We start from the raw sequence: 18,453 nt of genomic DNA, 5'->3' as shown, positions 1-18,453 counted from the left end.
CCTGCAGTTTCCACCTTTAGCAAACACTATTTTCATAACTTAATAGACAACTACAATACTTTGCTTTTAAGTATAAATGTAAGAGAGACATCTAAGAGTTTACTTCACAAATCTGTAAGGCTTGTTTGGAACACGATCACAAATGTATGGTTATTTTTTAATATTATTTGATGATGTTTCCTTTACGTTATATTTGCGTCTGCTTCTCTTCACTTGTCTAATCAAATGAGTTTGTACAATTGTTCCTCTTCCCTCTTAGATCCTGAATCACAATACAGGTAGACAGTCTAGGAATCACCCACAGCGACCGGCCAAGAAGCCCAAGGCAGCCGAGTCGTTGTTCACAGAGAAGGAGTTCCAGCAGTTCCAGAAGGAATACTTTGGCAGGACTGTCGAGGAGAAGAAATGAAACAAACACAAAGACACTGCAGCATGAGAAGAGACATCTGGGCTGCATTTTGTGGATCAGAGTAGATTCCTGGACCAGGCTATGATCTGGAAGTTGGATCGACTTCACATCTCATAAAGAAAGAAGGACACCGTGAGGAGAAATGCTTTTATTTGCTGTTGGTGTTTGGACTTCAGACACAGGGAACATTTGATTTACCAGCATGAAATATAATGTGCTGTAATTCATAAAACATGAGGAAAAAGAAATGTAATTGTGGCTTGATATTTTATAGTTTAACCATAAACTTTACTATAAATAGAAAGAAAACACAAATACAATGAAATACATTTAATGTGAATTAAGAAAATAAACATTTTTAAATGTAAACTGTAAACTTTCTGCATTATTTATTCTATAGAATGCAGTTTTCATATCAGTGCATACTGGCCAATGGATACTTTTGGACAGGCTCTAGTTAACGTCATTGTCTAGTCATTAGGATCGATTGTGACTATTTTTCAAGAGTTTATGCCTAATAAACATAATAATGAAATATCTCATGGGTCATTCATCATCTCATTTCGTCACCTTTGTTTTCACATGTCTAAAATGAAAAAGATTTATGTAGAAAGAGACCGATACATTAGAAGTTCACAGAATTAGTTCAACAACTTCTCCATAATTCAAGAGACAGATATTCTGATTATTCTCCATGTGTATTGTTATGATTTCCCCTCCAGTCCTGATTTATTTGATTCTGTTGGAACACAAATCTAAAGTTTTCTCTTTCGTTCCGGCTGTAGTCGAAATAAATGTACTTGCAACAAGGTTTTTCAAAAAGGGCGACTTTACAAGAGTTAAACCACGACTCACGAGACTCTTTTCAGAAGAGAGCTCTTAATAATTAAATTGACTAATTTGAATATTCGCTTCTGTACTTGACGTCACAATGAGTATTTAAATGCTTTTTGCTGTTGCATGGAGTTGACTTTAGAGAACATTCTAAAGAGCGGTTGAGTCTAAGGATGTTACTGCTACAGGAGGAGCCAGCCCCGAGGCCTCAGAGACGTACTCGAGACGGATTCAAGGCTTTGGTATTGAGATCTACTTCCCCCAAGGAAAAGATGAACAGGGTGAAGAATGGCTTTGAGTCCAATTTGCAAATGAAATTCACAGATTGGCAGACGTGCTCAATGATGAACTGGAAGAGCTCATGCATATCAAGGACTTGTTCAGTAAGTATATTGTCTGCTTGTTGGTTTTAAGACATTCTCTAAACTTTATAACCCACCCTTTTTACAGTTTTCATCCTTGCAGTTAACTTTGATTACATAGAGTAAACCCTTTGAACTGAGCGCCTCTTGTTTTCAGTATTTGCTGTTGCTGTGTTAAACCACACGATGCTCAGATATTCATAAAAGATGCGTGTGTGATTCTACCCACTAGAGGGCGACCCAGCACTGAGCTTTGTGAACTCCAGCAGGGTTCATTCAGTTTATCCAGCAGCTGCAGTGAATTCACAGGAGACCTTTTTTATTTAGTCTGAGCAAGAGGCTGACTGCTGCTGATGTGATGACACGTCAACAACTAATATAGAAAAACAACATATAGTGAAGGGACCAACCACAGAAAGGAAAAAGCCTGTCGACATATGTGATGGTACAATACACAGATATGATCATATGTTCCTACTGAAGTTTGTTCATAAGTAACTTGTGATTTCATACAATAGGGGGAATGGATGATTTTCTTACAACATGTAATGTAATACACAAATTAAATACAAATTACTAGTTACTAATTTGGACGTCAACTCTGATTAAACAGCATCTTAACATGTGAATACTGAGAGTTTAATAAAATGTAATTCTAAGGTTTCTGTTGTTTTCACTGTATATTGAGACAATTAAAATACACAAATTAAATATAGTTAAATACAAATTACAAATTCAATCGTTTTAAAAACACACAGAATGAAAGATAATATGTCTGAAACTTCATCTCTGTTTAAAACAGCTGCTCAAACGTGTATATTGAGTTTAACACAATACAAAGATTAAAGTTCTTCTGTTTCCACGTGTATCATTTTACACACATGATAATTTGATATTTAATTATTTTGTCTGTGGTGTAAAAACCCATCATCAGCTTTATGTTTACATTTTGTCTGTGACCTATATTCGACGTGTACGTAGAGGAACTATATTATCACGCTACCGCACGAGTCCAGCCAATCGCAACCCAGAATCCCGCGGAGTGATCGCAGCTTTGCGGGGCGACACAGCGGAGGAACACGGTTAGCGGTGCTTCGCTCTATAAAGTCCCGGGTGACCTCCTTCTCGCGCTGACAGATTCCTGGTTGCCGCCGCTGTTTGTTTATGTCCTGACCTGCTCCTCCTCGTCTCCTCCTCCCCCCGGTGCCTGACTCCTGTTCTCCCCCGCTCTCTCACTCCTCTCCACGGACTCTCTCTCCCTCGCTGCTATGGCTCACTGACGGCGTGCGGCGGCTACTTGTGCAGCGGCATCAACCCGGCAGTGCAGCGGCGAATTGCAATGGCTGTTTCTGGCAAAATGGCGTAAGTACTTTTGTTTGTTTTAAAGTCTTTACTCTCCCCGGGAAGCGCGGGTGAAGTTGTCCGGTGGGTCGAGACCCGCACGGACTCATGGGAGGGGGCGATTTCCTCGGAAGGTCCAGCGGGGGAACGAACAGCTGATCGGGGGGGGATGTGGATCTTTGTGTCGGTGTCTGGTTTCAGTGTCAGCTGAGGATAGACCCGAGCCGCTCCTCCGCCTCCTCTTCTTCTCTTGAAGTGTTACATCGCGGCTCGTCAGCGGCTGTTTCCGCTTCACATTCAAACACGTTAACGCAAGATTATTTAAAACTCACGCAGTAGCCGTTTTATCAGTTAACGTGGTTTTTTTTTGCCACGTTTAATTGTGTTTAGTGTGTTTTTGAAAACTCTTGACAACGTGGCGCGGCCAAAATGGCGCGCACTCTGTTGTGAAAATGGCGGATGTCCTCACCCGAAGGCGGGGCTTCCGACCGAAACATGACCAAATTAGGCAATGTTGTCCCCCGGTGGAGGGCGGGGCGTTTCCAGTCACCGGAACGGCTAAAATTAACCCCTCCCCCTCTGCCGTGACGTCAGCGAACACGTACAAGGACGTGTCATTGTTTGCATGAGGGTTGACGTCATGGGGAGATTTGCAGTAGTAACCCGGAAGTACAGCCGTGGTTGACCCACAGCCCCTCGTGCTGATGATTTTAATCATAATGTATAATTTTAAACAGCACCTGTACTCATTAAAACTTATAAAGTAAAGGCAACTGATATGAATTATAACGATGGGAAGCATTACAAGATATTCTAACATCACACAGCATCAGAGCACAAACTTAAAACAAAAGAAAATGTTTCACATGACAAACACATGAAATAAAGGTTTATAAAACAGCTGGTAAGGTTACCGTTTGGTTTAAAGCAAAGAAATATACAAAAACTATTTAGGCCCCAAGTCATGGGAGCACACATTTATAAAATGAGTGTGTAGCAGATTTAAAAACAGGGTAAAGAGTTTACTGGACAGAAAAGACCCCGTCACCTTTTGGTTTTTAGCCCAGAACGACGACTAGGGCCAAAAGATGTGAAATGCAAATCCAGAAGGAGCCGTAATGGTCTGCGATTAAAATCAAGACTAAAGCATTTTCAGCTCAAAGTGTCATCACACACCTTTAACCTCTTAAATCAATGTTATTCCCACTGAGTGTTTGTCCTTATGTATTCTCCTCCTAACGTAATCTGTGTCCTTTACCCAGGTCTCTCTCGACAACCACCCTCAGCTTTGCTGCCGTCGACAGCAGTACCGAACCCCTCGACCTATTAACGTCGCCATCGGACTCTCCTTTGTTTTTAATCAACCATTCACGGCGAACACTGACCAGCAGCAGCCATGACACTCTCGCAGTTGGCCTTGGAGGACGTGGGGGCCCTGTACTTAGGTTGGTGTTACGCACATGTGTTAAACCGTCCTTTTTCATTTAACTTTGGGGTAATGGATATGCTCTGAAGCGGGTTTTTGATTATTAACTGTAATTGCATATTTTGTAGAGAGTCTGATACTTAACGAAGGATTTCCTTGTGCACAGAACCCTCGTTTCTGACGGCTGACCACATGGGGCCCCTTCTGGACCAAGATGAAGAAGAAGCTCTTTCTCCCTCCTCTTTTCTAGAGGGGAAGGCGCCAGCCTCGCCCCCCCTCTCTTTCTCCTCCTACGCATCTTCCCTGTCTCCCTATCAGACATTGTCGTCCTCTCCTCCCCCCTCTCCTCCTCCCGCCCATCCCTCCTCATTCCTGGGAACCAAGGCCGGAGTAGACTCCCTACCCTGGCTGAGTGCCAGCGGCCTGCTCGACACCCACATCAGAGCAGACGATGGCAAAGGTGAGGGTGACTGGAATCTTTCTCGTCACTGTCATTGTTGATATGTGAAGGACAAGAGGTTCTGCTTTTGAATTGCTTCCAGACCATAAGTACATATTTTATAAAGGCGTTTCTCTTCTTCTTTGATCGGTTTATTGGCAGCAGGTGGCAAGGAAGATTAAAGTACTTAATCACTTTACCACATTATATTCATACAGGGGAAGAAATTGAACTACATTCCTTAAAAACCTGTTTGTTAGGCGTGTGTCTTGGTAAACACTGTTATGTCATCTAGCGCCAAAGTTAGAAACATGAGGCAGGTATTGGTAGAAACTGATTTTAGCTTGAGGTCATCATTAAATAAATATAAAGATAATTCAATATTTTCTTGCTTTTTGATTAAATGGAAATAAATCTTTGTCAACAGATGACGCCTTTGCAGGCATGGAATGGATGACAGAGAAAATCGACCTGAGTGAGTTAGACCTGGATTCCCTCATTGGCGCCTGCTCACCTGATGATACTCCCAGTTCTCCTGAGGATCTCCTGGCCTCTCTTGACTCCCAGATGGATCTGGATCTCGACTCCTACGACTCAGCCGTCCCTACCTCTCCTGAGAGCCTGGAGCTTGGTCTGTCGTTGCCCGATATCCCCGACCTCCCTCTGGAGCTCCCTGCTCCTGTGGAAGCTGAGGCTGAGAAGACAGAGGTGGCTCAGGTTGTTGTTATGAAGTCTGAGCCTCCCTCGCCGCCTCCCGCCTCTCCAGCATTCACATTCGAGCTAAGTGAAGTGGACGTGCTGGACGAAGTGGCCACAACTGTCACCGCCGCCATCATCCAGGATCCAAGTGGAAGCATTCGGGCCACCAGCCCCGTTATGGTCTCCCTCCCAATCCCTGGTCCCTTCTTGTTGGTGGTTGCCAACAAAGAAGAGCCGGCCCTCGTCTCTGTCCCTGAGCCATCCGTTAAATCCCCGTCTCCACCCAACGACTGTGATGTCGACTCTGGAATCGACTCACTTGCCGGCTCACCACCTCGTCTCCCCTCTCCTTCTCCCACCCCCTCTTCTACAACTGGTTCCTCCAGGACAAAGCCCTACACCAAACCAGAGCCCACCGCCTCTTCCTCCCCCTCGGCCAAGGCCGCCAAGGTCAAGTCGGTGTCTGGCTTTCCCAGGGTGGTTGAGAAGAAACTGAAGAAGATGGAGCAGAACAAGACGGCAGCCACTCGCTACCGGCAGAAGAAGCGGGTCGAGCATGACCTGTTGTCCACCGAGTGTGATGAGCTGGAGAAGAGGAACCAAGAGTTGGAGGAGAAGGCAGAGTCCATAAGCCGTGAGATTCAGTATCTCAAGGATCTGATGGAGGAAGTTCGCAAGCGCCGCAACAAGAGCAGCACTGCTGCTAAATAAGAGGCTGTGGTCCAGTCTCTCTGCGGTGGACTCGTGTTTCTGCTCCAGTGCCCACATGCTGTAACTAGCAGCATTGTAGTCTTGGCAATGTATAATTTTCTTAAGAGATTAAAGACAAACGGCACGTGAGAGTGGAAGTGTGAAACTTGCGGCTGAAAGAGACGGATAGAGCCTGTGGAAGTTGAGATTAGTGTAGGGCTGGGGGGGGGGGTCGTCTGGTGAAGCATCTGTACATGCTTGTCTCTCAGTCCCCTGTTCGATCCCCACACGTACTCCTGTCCCACCACCCGATGGAGTGTGTGTCTGTCTTTGTAGACTTGACGCAAAGGCGTGAGTACGAGCTCACAGCAGTGTTGTAGACTTGAGAGATTCCTTCACACTCCTCCAGTTGCCAGACATCCTAATTCGTAGCTTCAATAAAATGACTCCATGTTACCCACTCCTTTTGAAAACCCACCCACCCTGTTTACTGACCTTCTTCTTAACAGCTTCAAGTCCAGAAAGGGGCCTCAAGCCAAATTCTTGATGTCAAACTATCGACGTGTTTTTTCCTTGTGTATATAGATTTATCTTCTGATCGTGGCTTTTGTTATTTAAAGCTGGATAAAACCCGATCATATCTCAAGTAGCTCAGTCTGTTATTGCAGGTGTTTGGTTTTGTAAAATGCTTTGCTTATTTTTTTTTCTAATAAATATCTCTGTATGCAAGTGACATGTGTGGTGTGCTTTTTCTAATGACAGTAGCAGAAAACTCAATCTTCTCGTGCCTGCAGAGGTGACGAAGCTCTTTCCTCGACTGTTAATGTCTGTAACTCAAATTTCATTTAGCTGCTTTTAAGTGTCTGACAACAGTTTTGCGAAAATTCAACGTGGCATTGTCCAGTGTTTTTTCTGATGTGACTCAGAGGAAAAGACAACTGTAGTTAAGTTTAGTCAACAGCTCCAACAATGTTCAATATGCAGCCTTAGGCGTCCAGTTATCAACAAAAAGTTCGATAACAACTTTGTGAGCAGGCCTTTAATTTCAAATAAAGGTGAAACAACAGCTTGTTTTTCATCTGAGTTTTCTGTTAAGGTGACATTAATAACATTTACACAACCAGAGGAATTGGGCCCGAATTTATGAAAGAAATGTCAATGAAGTCTTCTAGCAGTCTAACAGAGATGCACTAGTATTCTGCTTCTCCTAGTTGTATTATTTACGTGTGAGTCACAGAGCTCTCGTGTCGAAGCATAGGTTGCAGAGTCATGGAAAATAAACACCCCTGATAAGAAGCTGGTGGCAGGAGGAGGGTGTGAACGCTTGAGGATCAGTTTAAGAATACAAACCTGTAAACTGCCAGAGTTGGTGTGGTTCCTCCTCAACAGACATAAAACTCATTATCACACATATTCTGAAGAACAATCTCAAGTTAATATACACAAGGCATTTTGTACAAAATATATCAAATGTTATATCAAATTTTTTCCTCAACACTTCCAACTTAATTCTAGAAATCCTAAATAATGATAAAATAAGTTTAAACAGTGCAAACATCGTTACCATGTGTTTATGTGATAATATAATTTCCTTGTCCATTTGATATATTATAAGATCGACTTCTCTCTATTCTCGACTTGTTCTTGATTAGTTTTACTTTTATTTTTCATTTTGCCATCTCTGTGGACTTGTACACACGACTTTAAAATTGTATTTTTATTCTCAAAATGCAAAATGGAAGAAAAAAAAAAACTTCTTCCTCTAATTTTATTCTGATGAACGACCGTAATATTCCTCGGAACTAAGCAGGGTTAAAAATACAGTTCCTCATAGTTTGCATGTGCAAATAAATTCCTGAGGTTTAACCTGCAAGACAAGTTCAGACCAGTCGACTGAATCCTTCGTGTCCACCTGGAGCTTTCGGTCAGGAAGTGAGAGACCAGGGAGGAAACAGAGCGAGAAACAGCTGGGCCAGTGTTTTACGGGAAGGTCCTTCCCTGTAATCGTGAAAACAGAAAACACTCACCAGGGTCTCACAGGGAGGCTTTCACAGGCGGGCGATAGGGGGGCGGGGGGGGGTGGAGCACAGATGTCTCAGTTTGAGTGTGTGTGTGTGTAAAGATATCTATGTGTGGATTTATCTTCAGGAGTGAGGACATCTTGGGGAATCGTGGGCCGGCCCCTTAACTTTCTGACCCACTTTCCAAGATCTGTCTCAGGGTTAAGAATTAGGTTTAGTTCAGGGTTGGACATTAAGTTGTGATAGTTTACTTAAGGTTTGGGTAAGTTATGAATTGCTCCTGTTTGAGGTCAGAGATCATGTTTTGGTTGGGCTGTTAGTAATGAATGGAAGTCTCTGTGGTGCCTGGGGATAAGTGTGTAAATGTGTGTGGGACATTTTGCACTTCAGAGCAGTTGCCTGTTTAGTCACTGCTTCAAAAAACTGTTCACAACGTCCAACACATCCTTAGTTTACGAGTTTTAACAGCAACAACATTAAAATGAGTTTTGGTTCTGATTTAATTTTTGCCTCTTGGGCCTGAATGAAGTGGACGTAGTATCTGACACTGACCCGAACGTGTGTGCGAGCTCAATGTGCTGACTTGTGTCGAGCAGCTGTGTAAATTTAGTCGTGGCAGTGAAGACACACACACACACGCACACACACTCCTCCCTGACAGATTCCTCAGTAGAGAGGCCTTGCCCTCCTGGGAACACTCAGATAAGAAGAGCTGACTGAGCTGTCGACCTGAAGCAGAAGCGATAACACGGACGCTTTATTGTGACTTGGATATTTAGGTCACAACTGAGTTACCTGAGAGCTCAGCACCTGTTAATCCACATGATTAAAAGTGTCCACATGCTTCGTACTCCTTTAGTTCTGCTAATTCCTGGTGCGTGTGGCTGTTAAAAGAAAAGTAGGGCGTGGACACATTTCTTTTAAAACGATTAATTATAATTAAGTATAATTCAATTATTATAGATATAAAATTATTTCATAACAAAGAAGGAAGTCACGTGAAATGACATTTAGAGTGAAGATTGACTGACGTGCTTCAGTTTCCCAGTTAGCAAGCAACCAGTAAATAATAAAGAATATAAAGTTCGTTATTTCATACATGTGAACCATGTTGTTTTATATCATGTTTCTCAGATACTTGTCTGGAGAATAGAAACACTTCTCCATGTTGCATAACTCACAGAAACAATGTTGTTATTTCATTGAAATGACTCAGCAAGTCTCTGTGTGTCTGTGTGAGTCTATAGTGTGTGCGGTATACAAACACACAACGTACCACATGTCTGTCTTTCTCTTTAATACTTTAAGTATTAAAGTTTCTTTCTGGAGCTTTTTCCAACATTAATTTCCTCCAGATGTGAACAGATCGTCTGTTTTCCTTGTGCTGTGGGTTGTGATGCTCAGAAGTCAGTATTCATACTGACTTTGTGATGTAATCCGCACTAGAATGGCCCTCAGTAGAAATTATGAAACCACATTTATATTCTATATAATATGTCCCGTCACGATTCCCACATTATTCTTTGAGAAATCAATTAAAGAAGAAATCCCTGATCAGGATCTGCACCAAAATGTAATGAGTTCCTTCTTAATAACCAGACGAACAAACACAGAGGAAAACTCAACCTCTTTAGTGGAGCTGCTTCGTGCACGTGAACAGGTCCTGGATGAGACCAACAGATTTATACCACTTGTTATAAGTTGCTGTGCAAAATTTCAGGTTTTGTAAGAAGGGAAAATCGTTAAATTACAGTCTGTGAAGATGAGTTTCTTTTATTGGTGGAATAAAAAACCCATTTCATAACTTTCCTCTACTGTTTGTGGATCTCTCAAACTTCATATCATCTGTGGTCAGACCTTTAATTGCTGTATCGTGCTCCTTCTTCATGGATAATGACGTCTAACGTATGATTAAGTGACTGACTGTGGTGAGTGTGATGAGCAGTGTGTGGGTAGAGGGAGAACAGGCTTCTCATGTGTTTCATCCCCACGTGAGACGAGTGACCTTAAGAATCCAGAGAACGGCCGAGGTTCATGTGAACGTGGAATCCGGTTTCTGTAGGAGACACTTTAAACATTCAGCCCACACCCAGATCCTCGAAAAGAGAGAAGTTGGAGTTAGTGCAGAGGATTAATAAAATGAAAGTGTGTTGAAAGTGATCGGTGCTTGTTTGATTTCTCATGTGAGCGGACGGTGGGCGTGGTGGCCCCGAGCAGAGCCACGTTTATTCTCGTCTCGTCACATTCCTCTGCGGTCCAATCAGGATCACGGCAGTTTGAGGAACTTCGTTTATCTGCGGCTCGGTGACGGTGCGTTACTCTGTTGTCGCCTCACACAATTAAACACAGACAGTTGCAGGAACAGAATGTGTGTGTGTTTGTGTGCAGTCATGTGTCTCAGGTCATGAGGTATTTCACGACTGAGTTGTTCTGAACCAGGACACAACAGAATGCTTTGTAGTTAAAAGGGGAAACGTCCGTACTGAGGGAAGCCAGAGGGATACACGAGGAACTGAATTCACATTCTGGCTCTCTCTGGGACGGTTCTGTGTTGTGTTACATTTAGACAAAGATCATAAAACTGATGAGTCTTTTCTCTTATTGGTATAAATCATAGTTTGTTTATGAAGATGGACGTCAGATTTCCACTTTCTCCCACTATCCAGAAATGAAGCAAAACTATGCGGTGAAGACGTAATTTGGAGCCAGAGTCTGCAGAGTAGCGATCGGGGGGGTGGGGGGGGGGGGGGGGGGGGGGGGGGTGGGGGGTGGAGCCGCGACATCAAAGTCCTGAATTGTTCGTTTTTATGTGTATTTTGAGCTTTAAATTTGGCCCATGTCCTACCCGCTAACATGGAGAAGGCAGGGTTTCTGACCTATACTGCAGCCAGCCAGCAGGGGGCAATCAAGCTTCTTTGGCTTCCCTTTTGGGAGCTGTCCATCTTTGTATACAGTCAATTATATAGGCTCAGTATATTGAACATTGCTTTATAGCATTTCAGTACTTTTATATGTAAGCTAATTATGAAGCTAAACCAGTTAGCTAAGCTAGCAAGAGTGGAACATGGGGAACTAGCATAGCTCTGTCCAAAGGTAAAATTACCTGCGACACCTCTAACGCACAAATGAGCATTTCCCCAAAAGTTTAAACTATATTCTTTAAAAATACACAAAACTTTGTTTCCCGAGCTCCACACAGAAAACCCCTTCTCCCATTTCTGGAGCCTTGTTGCCCCGGAGAAGAACAAGGCTGCAGTTTGTTGTGTGGACGAAAACAACCTTCATGAAGGTGTAGTCGCCTGCATTATCTTTTAGCTGCGTCTATGGGTGGAACCCAAATGAACCAACAACTGAGTGTGTAGCCTCAAGCTTTCCTCTCATTTCTTTAAGCTCTTTGAAAAAAATGCACGACTGTTTCCTGGAGCCGGTTCAACTGGTCTGACGGTGGCACAAACCGACTCGTACCCAGCCCCTGAGTGTTTGAGCGCAGGCGGCTGAGACAGTCCTCAGCTATATTTCACATTATGTCACAAGACTTAATGGCATCTGCGTCACAAAGGTGCTGGAACCTAGTAAGGCCATGAGGCTATAGTTAGTCTAGTGTAAGTCAGTGAGAGCCAAGCAATCCGACACATTCTGATATTGTGACCTCAGGCTGTTAGCAAGTCTATTCCTGCCTGATATCAACTACAACACATATATGTGACAGTTTGAACTACTACTTCCTACTTTACGACCAGTACAAGGTTATGTCTTACAAACGAATGGTGTAGGAGCCAATGTAGTCTAGGAATATTTAATTTTTCACATTCAGACAACTTTGTCCCACCTATTAATGTGAATAAATAAGGATAAATAAATTAATAGCCACAATCAGACAATCAACGTGCCAGTGACCAGTTCAAGAATCGTCATGAGCAACAACAGCAATCAACAACTTAAAGCCTTTAGTAGCCTGACAGCAGAATGACTGAAGTAATATTATTAGATTTGTTTTGGTCTGTTGTTATTTGTTAATATCTTTTTCTTAAATTAAATGTATTATTGTGATAACAGTGATTGGTAACGTTTGGTCACGTGATTTGATTGTTGCTAGATTAGTTTCGTTGATGGCTGTGACTATTTTGTTCATAATTTGTGTAAAATCATCGTTTGGACTTATTTTCATTGAATCTCTTTAATCGAAAAGTCAAACCGTGTAACTCAGGCCTCAAGGACTTTTTAGTTTAATCCCTGAAGTTGCTGCGAAAGGAAGGATCAGCCATAACAAACTGGACTGAGAGCAAATGGTTAAAGCGTTTGTTGACTCAACCTTTCTATGAAACAGTAGCTCCGCTGATTCCGAGCTTGGTTTCCACTGTGTTTGCATTTTTAAAGTTTACTTTGAGTGATAGCATTGACATCAAGAAACAAATCACACATTACATTAACACACCTGTGGGTGAATGTTTTACAAGCAGGGGTTTTATCTTCCTGCTCATCCACACCTTGTTTTGAGGAAACATCTTCACAGTTTACAGTAAATATATTTGTACTTCCTGGTGAAGATATTTCAAACAATGATCGACCAAACAAGGTGAAGCAGAAAATGACGTCATCCTTGACGATAATTCTCATGTGTATAATAATATAATATATAATTAATACAAACAGATACAGTAAAAGATAATTTAAGTAAAATCAACTAAAAGACTAATTTCGCCAATAAAATATCAAAGGTTATTTAAAAGATGCTGCTCACTCAGTATTGAATGAAACTCTGATATTAATATCAGAGTCACTTTGGGCATTAACCTCAAACAACCTGCACCAGAAACATCAGTGGTCCCTCAAACTGTTTCAAGATGATCTGATTTCTGTTTCCTCTTTGGGAAACATAGGTGAGAACAAAAGAAAAATGAAAGGGTGGAGAAAACGTGTGTTGCTGTGTTTAATTGTGTGAAGACCTGAAAACAGGAAACCTTTATGACACAGTTCCTGCCATTTGTGAACAGTAAAGCTGGATCCACCCATAAACTACATGTGGTTTAGCCATTTATGAGTCAACTTCAGAGAAAGGAAGAGCCTAGTTCCGTTTTTTACCTCTGGGTTAATAATAATTAAATAAACACACATCCGGTGTGAGTTTTGCCCTCAGACGTTTGTTTCATCACATCCTGTTTCAGTAAATGATCACCTCACTTCTTCTCGTTCTCTGCCAGTAAATGACTAGTTTTTATGCAAATGCTGTGTTTGGAAATGTACTTTTCCTGCTTCTAACATCAGATTGAATGCACAGCAGCAGAACTAACAGATAAACTTTACGGGTACATGAGTATTTCTTATAAAATCTGTCTGATCGACATTTGTAATCCATCAAATATTCTCGATATAAACCCCTTTGCTAAATAATTCCATGGTTTTATTCTGATGTATTTTAACTTGATGTGTGTAAATACATATATTTCTTGCGTAAGTTCCTCTCTGTGTTTTTACTGTTTCCTGCTGTGGTTGGTATCATTTAAAAACCAAATAAAGAGTTAATTATATAATGGAAAACTGTGTTGGATGCCACCTATGACATCTGAAGAAGGATATGTCTGTATATTTAGTGTCCTCTCCTGAGTTTCTCCACGTCTCTGCCCCTCGTGTCTGAGTGAATCATCTCCCTGGAGCTCAGCTGATGTCGCTGCTCTCAGATCAGAGGATCTCCGAGCAGCTGAGCTCATTACCCAGGTCACAGGCTGCAGATTAGCACGACAGATTTACTGCCACAAAGTGGAGCGACACATTTTCCCTCCGCACCTCACTGTCTCTTCACGTGAGACCTCATGCAAACCACAGAATGTCTTTACTATTTCCTTATTTTGTCATGTATCGTAGATTATTTAACTTAAGAAGGACACAGAATTCCAGTCAACATGAAATTTGTCATTGACTGTGTTACATAAGAGGGTAATATTCCTTCTCTCTTTCTTTTATTGCGAGGACCAAGATCTTTTGTGTGTGTGTGTGTGTGTGTGTGTGTGAAGTCATTTCATGGCATAGTAACTGGAAACAAGGGCGGGAGAAAGAGGACTAGCCTGTTCAAAAATGTGATCAGCTGCAGAAAGAGGAAGTGACAACGTGAACCAAACGTAAGACGAATTCACCCTCTGCTGAAAACCTGATAAGTTGGTGCAGATGGAATTTGAGTGATAAGGTTTTACTGCACCTTTGTGTTCAAGTTGCTCCTGAACATTTGGTCTCCTATAGTGAGTCACTGCCCTTTAATCCGCAGCTCAGGGGCTTCCTCTGGTGTCACTTCTTCAAACTGCAGCCAGAGAGTTTCAGTGAGCGTGTTGAGCAGAGACGGAATATAAAGAGGTGTTGAGTGACCTTTACAGTCGTGATGGAGGGACCTGGTTTAGATGTAAAGACAGACAGACAGACGGTAGATAGATCGATAGAGGGATAAGTGCACAAAGAAATGTTCAGCACTCAAACCCCCAAACGAAGAATCAGCATATCAGAGTAAGAATCAGACACGTTTCATCGATCCCAGGGGGAGAATTGATTTTCATTCAGGTTTTGCTACAGTTGCTCCAGCCAAGAATATAAATATGTACGGACCAAGACAATAACATCTAACAGAAATACAAAATATAGGTAAGACTATAAAATAAAAAGTTTGTAAAAAAATAATACAATGTATAAAATGAGGCTAAATAAGAATATATAAAGTACAGTATACACAATAAAGACAGAACTGGGATAAGTAGGTTAGATGTATGAAAGAGAAAAAGTGTAAATTGTAAAGTGTAAAAGTGTAAATAGATAAATAAATGCAGAATTAAACAATTTAATGCATAAATGAAAGAGAAACAATTTCTATCTGTTTTTAAACTTATTTCCACATTTGTTTCTACATTTTATTATTGAATTATACATTTCTACTATTACATATTTATTTATTTATACAATATTTATTTATAAATGTATGTATTTCAGTTTCTATGTAGTTTCACCCTCTGGGCCACTGTACTACACCTCCAGTCCAGTAGGTGGGGGTAGAGCTTCTTGAAGCAGTTTTACCAAACGCTAGAAGAAGAATCTGTAAAGAGGAAGTGTGAGTTTGAATGTTTCTGTTTTCTATAAAGAGGAAACATGAAGTTTTCACTTGTGTAGAGAAGAAGAAATCTGTTTATTGTCACTTGGTAACTTGATGCTGTTTTCAAGCTTCACTCTCAGAAGGTCAGTTCAGTTCATTTTTAAATTTAAAACGTTAATTTAAGAATAAAACAACCCGGAACTCCACTGTATCTCACGAGCTCACGTGCCAGACTCCTTTGAAGTAACAGCTATTTTAACACACAAGCGTCATTTTCACGTTTAAAACAATTGAGTTTCACTTTGATTCTGACTTTGACTGAGTCCTGTCAGTCCATTCTGAAATACGGCTCACATGTCATTTAGTTAGTTGCTCGTATTTTAACGCAAAGCTTGAAGTTGGTGTCACGTTATTGATAACGTTATGTGTCAGTGAGATCAAAAGTTAAAGTTATTTTAAACCAGTGTCTAATATCTGCAATATTGAGGAGGAAACTTGAAAAAACAGGCTCATAAGTGATTTAAAAACTACAAATACAACAAAACATATAGAACTGGAATACAGAAAATATTCATAAAATGTTATCTTTATGTAAATATAAACCATCTGGTCTGCATTGAATTAAATCAATACAAATATTTGTTTAAAATAACTATAAAATAACGATAAAAGATAAACTGCAGCTTTAATTGAATCAGACAATATCAGAACATTTTAGAAAATACAGCTACATCACTACATATCTTAATGCAAAATAAAATATGTTCCCATCAAATTTAAACAATTTTTCTTGCTTTCCTTTTCATTATGTTTTATTTTATTGTCATGTCATTTTCATATATGAATAAGAGACTGTGACACAATGGTTTTTATTATTTTGAAAAGAAAAAGCTATGTGTCTCACTTCAATCTTCCACTATGATCTTCTCCTCTCGCTCCACAGAATGTCCTCCGCTCTTTCCCATCATGTCCTCTGGGAGTCTGAGGGGCTGGTGGCCTACCTCCACCCACGGCCCTGGACCCCGGGCTCCGTTATCCTGGAGAGCCTGAGCCCCGGCAGCCCGGGAGGAAGCATCTTCCACCTGCAGGAGCCGGAGTACCTGTCCTGGCTGCTGGGAGCGAGAGCCGTGTCCCAGCTGCTGTGTGAGAGGTTGGGGGTTCGGAGGTGTGCGCTGGTCAGCAGACCCCACAGAGACAGGCCTGCCCAGGTGAGAGCTGTACAGAGCAGCCAGTGAGACCCTTAGAAGGTTGATGATCATATTTTAAAGCTACTTTATTGCCAATATTGTTTTGCCAGCACCAATGTGTTGAAAAGTTATACTTCTGCCATGATGAGGAACAAAACCCTGGATCTTTTAGTCCCTGAAACGTTCTACAAGGGAACTAAAAGGTTCTTGCAGACGAGTGGAAATAAGGAAATTTAGCCTCTACATGGCTACAACAAGCTGTTCCACTCCTGTCCACCAGGTGGTGATATTGCTGAACACTATACAACACATGACAACATTAGGAAATCCTCCAGCACTGCAACAACAGTAGACATGAAGATTTTCAAATCGTGCAGCTGTGGATGTGACAGTTTGTTCCTGTTTTCATTTTCCATGTTATTTTCATTTCCACAGATTTGTGTCCTCCCCTTACATGGTCTGGATGCCGAGTGGCGCCCTCACCTGGCGGGAGAGGAGGAGCACAACGCCCAGGACCCGGGGTACTGCACGTCTAAGACAGCCCCCAGATGGAGCGACTCAAGCCTGACTGAAATCCAAACCAAGATTCGAGCCAAACTCCCGTCTCCGGACGCACCTCCCAATCTGACTTTCCTCGGGGCCGACCCGGCTCACCCCGGGCTGTTCTCACGCATTGTGCGTGGGGAGGAGCAGCAGTGGCGCGTGTGGGAGGACGAGGGTCATGTGGCGTTTCTCACGCCTTTCCCCAACTCCCCTGGATTCACTGTGCTGGTCCCACGTCGACCTTTGACCTCTGATATATTCAGATTAGAAAAAACGGATTATGAAGGATTGGTGTTGGCGACTAAGAAAGTGTCCCGACTTCTGGAGGAGGGGTTGGGTGCCTCTGGGGTGGGGCTCATTTTCGAGGGTTTTGAGATTGACTATGCACATGCCAAGTTGATACCGCTGTTTTCCCCTCCATCATCAAGGGCAGGAAGTGACATCACTGAACCTAGCACGCCCCGGTTCTACCCCACCTACCCTGGATACGTGAGCTCAGAAGATGGACCTGAAGCCAGCCTGGAAGGTCTGAAGGAGATACACAGCAAAATGACTCAGGTTTAAAAACGATTCCCATTCATGTCCTCCGATGTCACCTAACCCCCCCCAGATATGCCTTATTTTTTTTCAGCAAGATTTAATCAATTATTCTCTGGGAAACCAGTAAAAATGTAAATCCACCCACTGACCCATAAAACAACGTCTCATTAAAAACTGTTCAGTTGTTTTTGTGTAATTTTTCTTAAAAAGAAACAAACAAAGGGTGAAAACTTAACCTTCTTGGTGGAGGCAAAAATAAGTTTCAAAATAATGATCACAAAGATAATTCTGAACTTCAAATCTTTTCAAACAACGTGTGCAGCGAGTTTCTAATCAGAATAAATATGCTGTGTTCTTTACTTATTATAGTGTGTTGTGTATTCATGATGTGGACCAATGACACAATGTGCCCGCTCATTACATTCCTGCTAATTGGTCCCACAGTGTGTTTCCCATGATGAGGCTTAATAAAGGACTAATTGCTTAATCAGTGCTCTGTGCACCAGCCACTGCTCCAGGCCGTCGTTAACGTGGACTCAAGATGTGATCGAGTTAACGAGTCTTTTTATTACTGAGATGTGAGGAAACCAAACTTAGCTTGGTTCAAATCATTTTTATTTGCTCTCTTGGAATATCCACATAGAGTCCTCATCTACTTTAATTATTCTCAATGATCTGTGAAAACCATTTTCTTAAACTTCTCCAAGAATGTTCTGTGAACCAGCTGCTGGTTTCAGGTGGAGATGACAAATCTTCCAGAACAAGGTAAAAAAGAAACGTTTATGAATGTTTTGCTTTTGGAAATGTTTCATATGGTTGTTAGAGTTAAACACTAGTTAAGAAAGAATCTTTTACTCGTATACACGTATTGATTTATACGTTAATAACCACGG

General features: G+C 41.8%; 3 protein-coding genes across 6 annotated transcripts in view; all 3 read left to right on the top strand.

Annotated features, from left to right (window-relative positions):
• rps19bp1 (ribosomal protein S19 binding protein 1) overlaps positions 1-952 on the top strand; it is a 2,179-nt gene extending 1,227 nt beyond the window's left edge. The window contains exon 4 of the mRNA XM_034581779.1: positions 260-952. Within this exon, the coding sequence (XP_034437670.1) occupies positions 260-409 (150 nt within the window). The 3' untranslated portion in view covers positions 410-952. The remainder of the gene's footprint in view (positions 1-259) is intronic.
• A 1,772-nt stretch (positions 953-2,724) lies between these two features.
• atf4a (activating transcription factor 4a) lies at positions 2,725-6,933 on the top strand. 2 transcript variants are annotated; one of them, XR_004613464.1, is made up of 5 exons: positions 2,725-2,967; positions 4,209-4,391; positions 4,539-4,832; positions 5,239-6,342; positions 6,391-6,933. XR_004613464.1 is itself a non-coding variant. In XM_034581524.1 (4 exons), exons 2-4 carry the CDS (start codon positions 4,343-4,345, stop codon positions 6,219-6,221), a joined length of 1,326 nt encoding a protein of 441 aa, XP_034437415.1. In that variant the 5' UTR covers positions 2,725-2,967; positions 4,209-4,342; the 3' UTR covers positions 6,222-6,933. The 2 variants fall into 2 exon arrangements, 1 of the variants encoding a protein (XP_034437415.1); XM_034581524.1 differs by having other exon boundaries at positions 5,239-6,933.
• Positions 6,934-15,313: 8,380 nt separating this feature from the next.
• LOC117759445 lies at positions 15,314-17,621 on the top strand. 3 transcript variants are annotated; one of them, XM_034581590.1, is made up of 4 exons: positions 15,373-15,433; positions 16,234-16,242; positions 16,291-16,498; positions 16,913-17,621. In XM_034581590.1, exons 1-4 carry the CDS (start codon positions 15,405-15,407, stop codon positions 17,582-17,584), a joined length of 918 nt encoding a protein of 305 aa, XP_034437481.1. In that variant the 5' UTR covers positions 15,373-15,404; the 3' UTR covers positions 17,585-17,621. The 3 variants fall into 3 exon arrangements, with proteins under 3 accessions (XP_034437483.1, XP_034437476.1, XP_034437481.1); XM_034581592.1 differs by having other exon boundaries at positions 15,314-15,433; positions 16,234-16,378; positions 16,949-17,621; XM_034581585.1 differs by having other exon boundaries at positions 15,314-15,433; positions 16,234-16,498.
• Positions 17,622-18,453: the final 832 nt, after the last annotated feature.

This window comes from Hippoglossus hippoglossus, chromosome 1 (genome assembly GCF_009819705.1).
Source record: "Hippoglossus hippoglossus isolate fHipHip1 chromosome 1, fHipHip1.pri, whole genome shotgun sequence".
Classification (NCBI taxonomy): domain Eukaryota; kingdom Metazoa; phylum Chordata; class Actinopteri; order Pleuronectiformes; family Pleuronectidae; genus Hippoglossus; species Hippoglossus hippoglossus.
The sequence above is the reverse complement of the archived record's forward strand: the minus strand, read 5'-3'. Positions and strand labels throughout refer to the sequence as shown.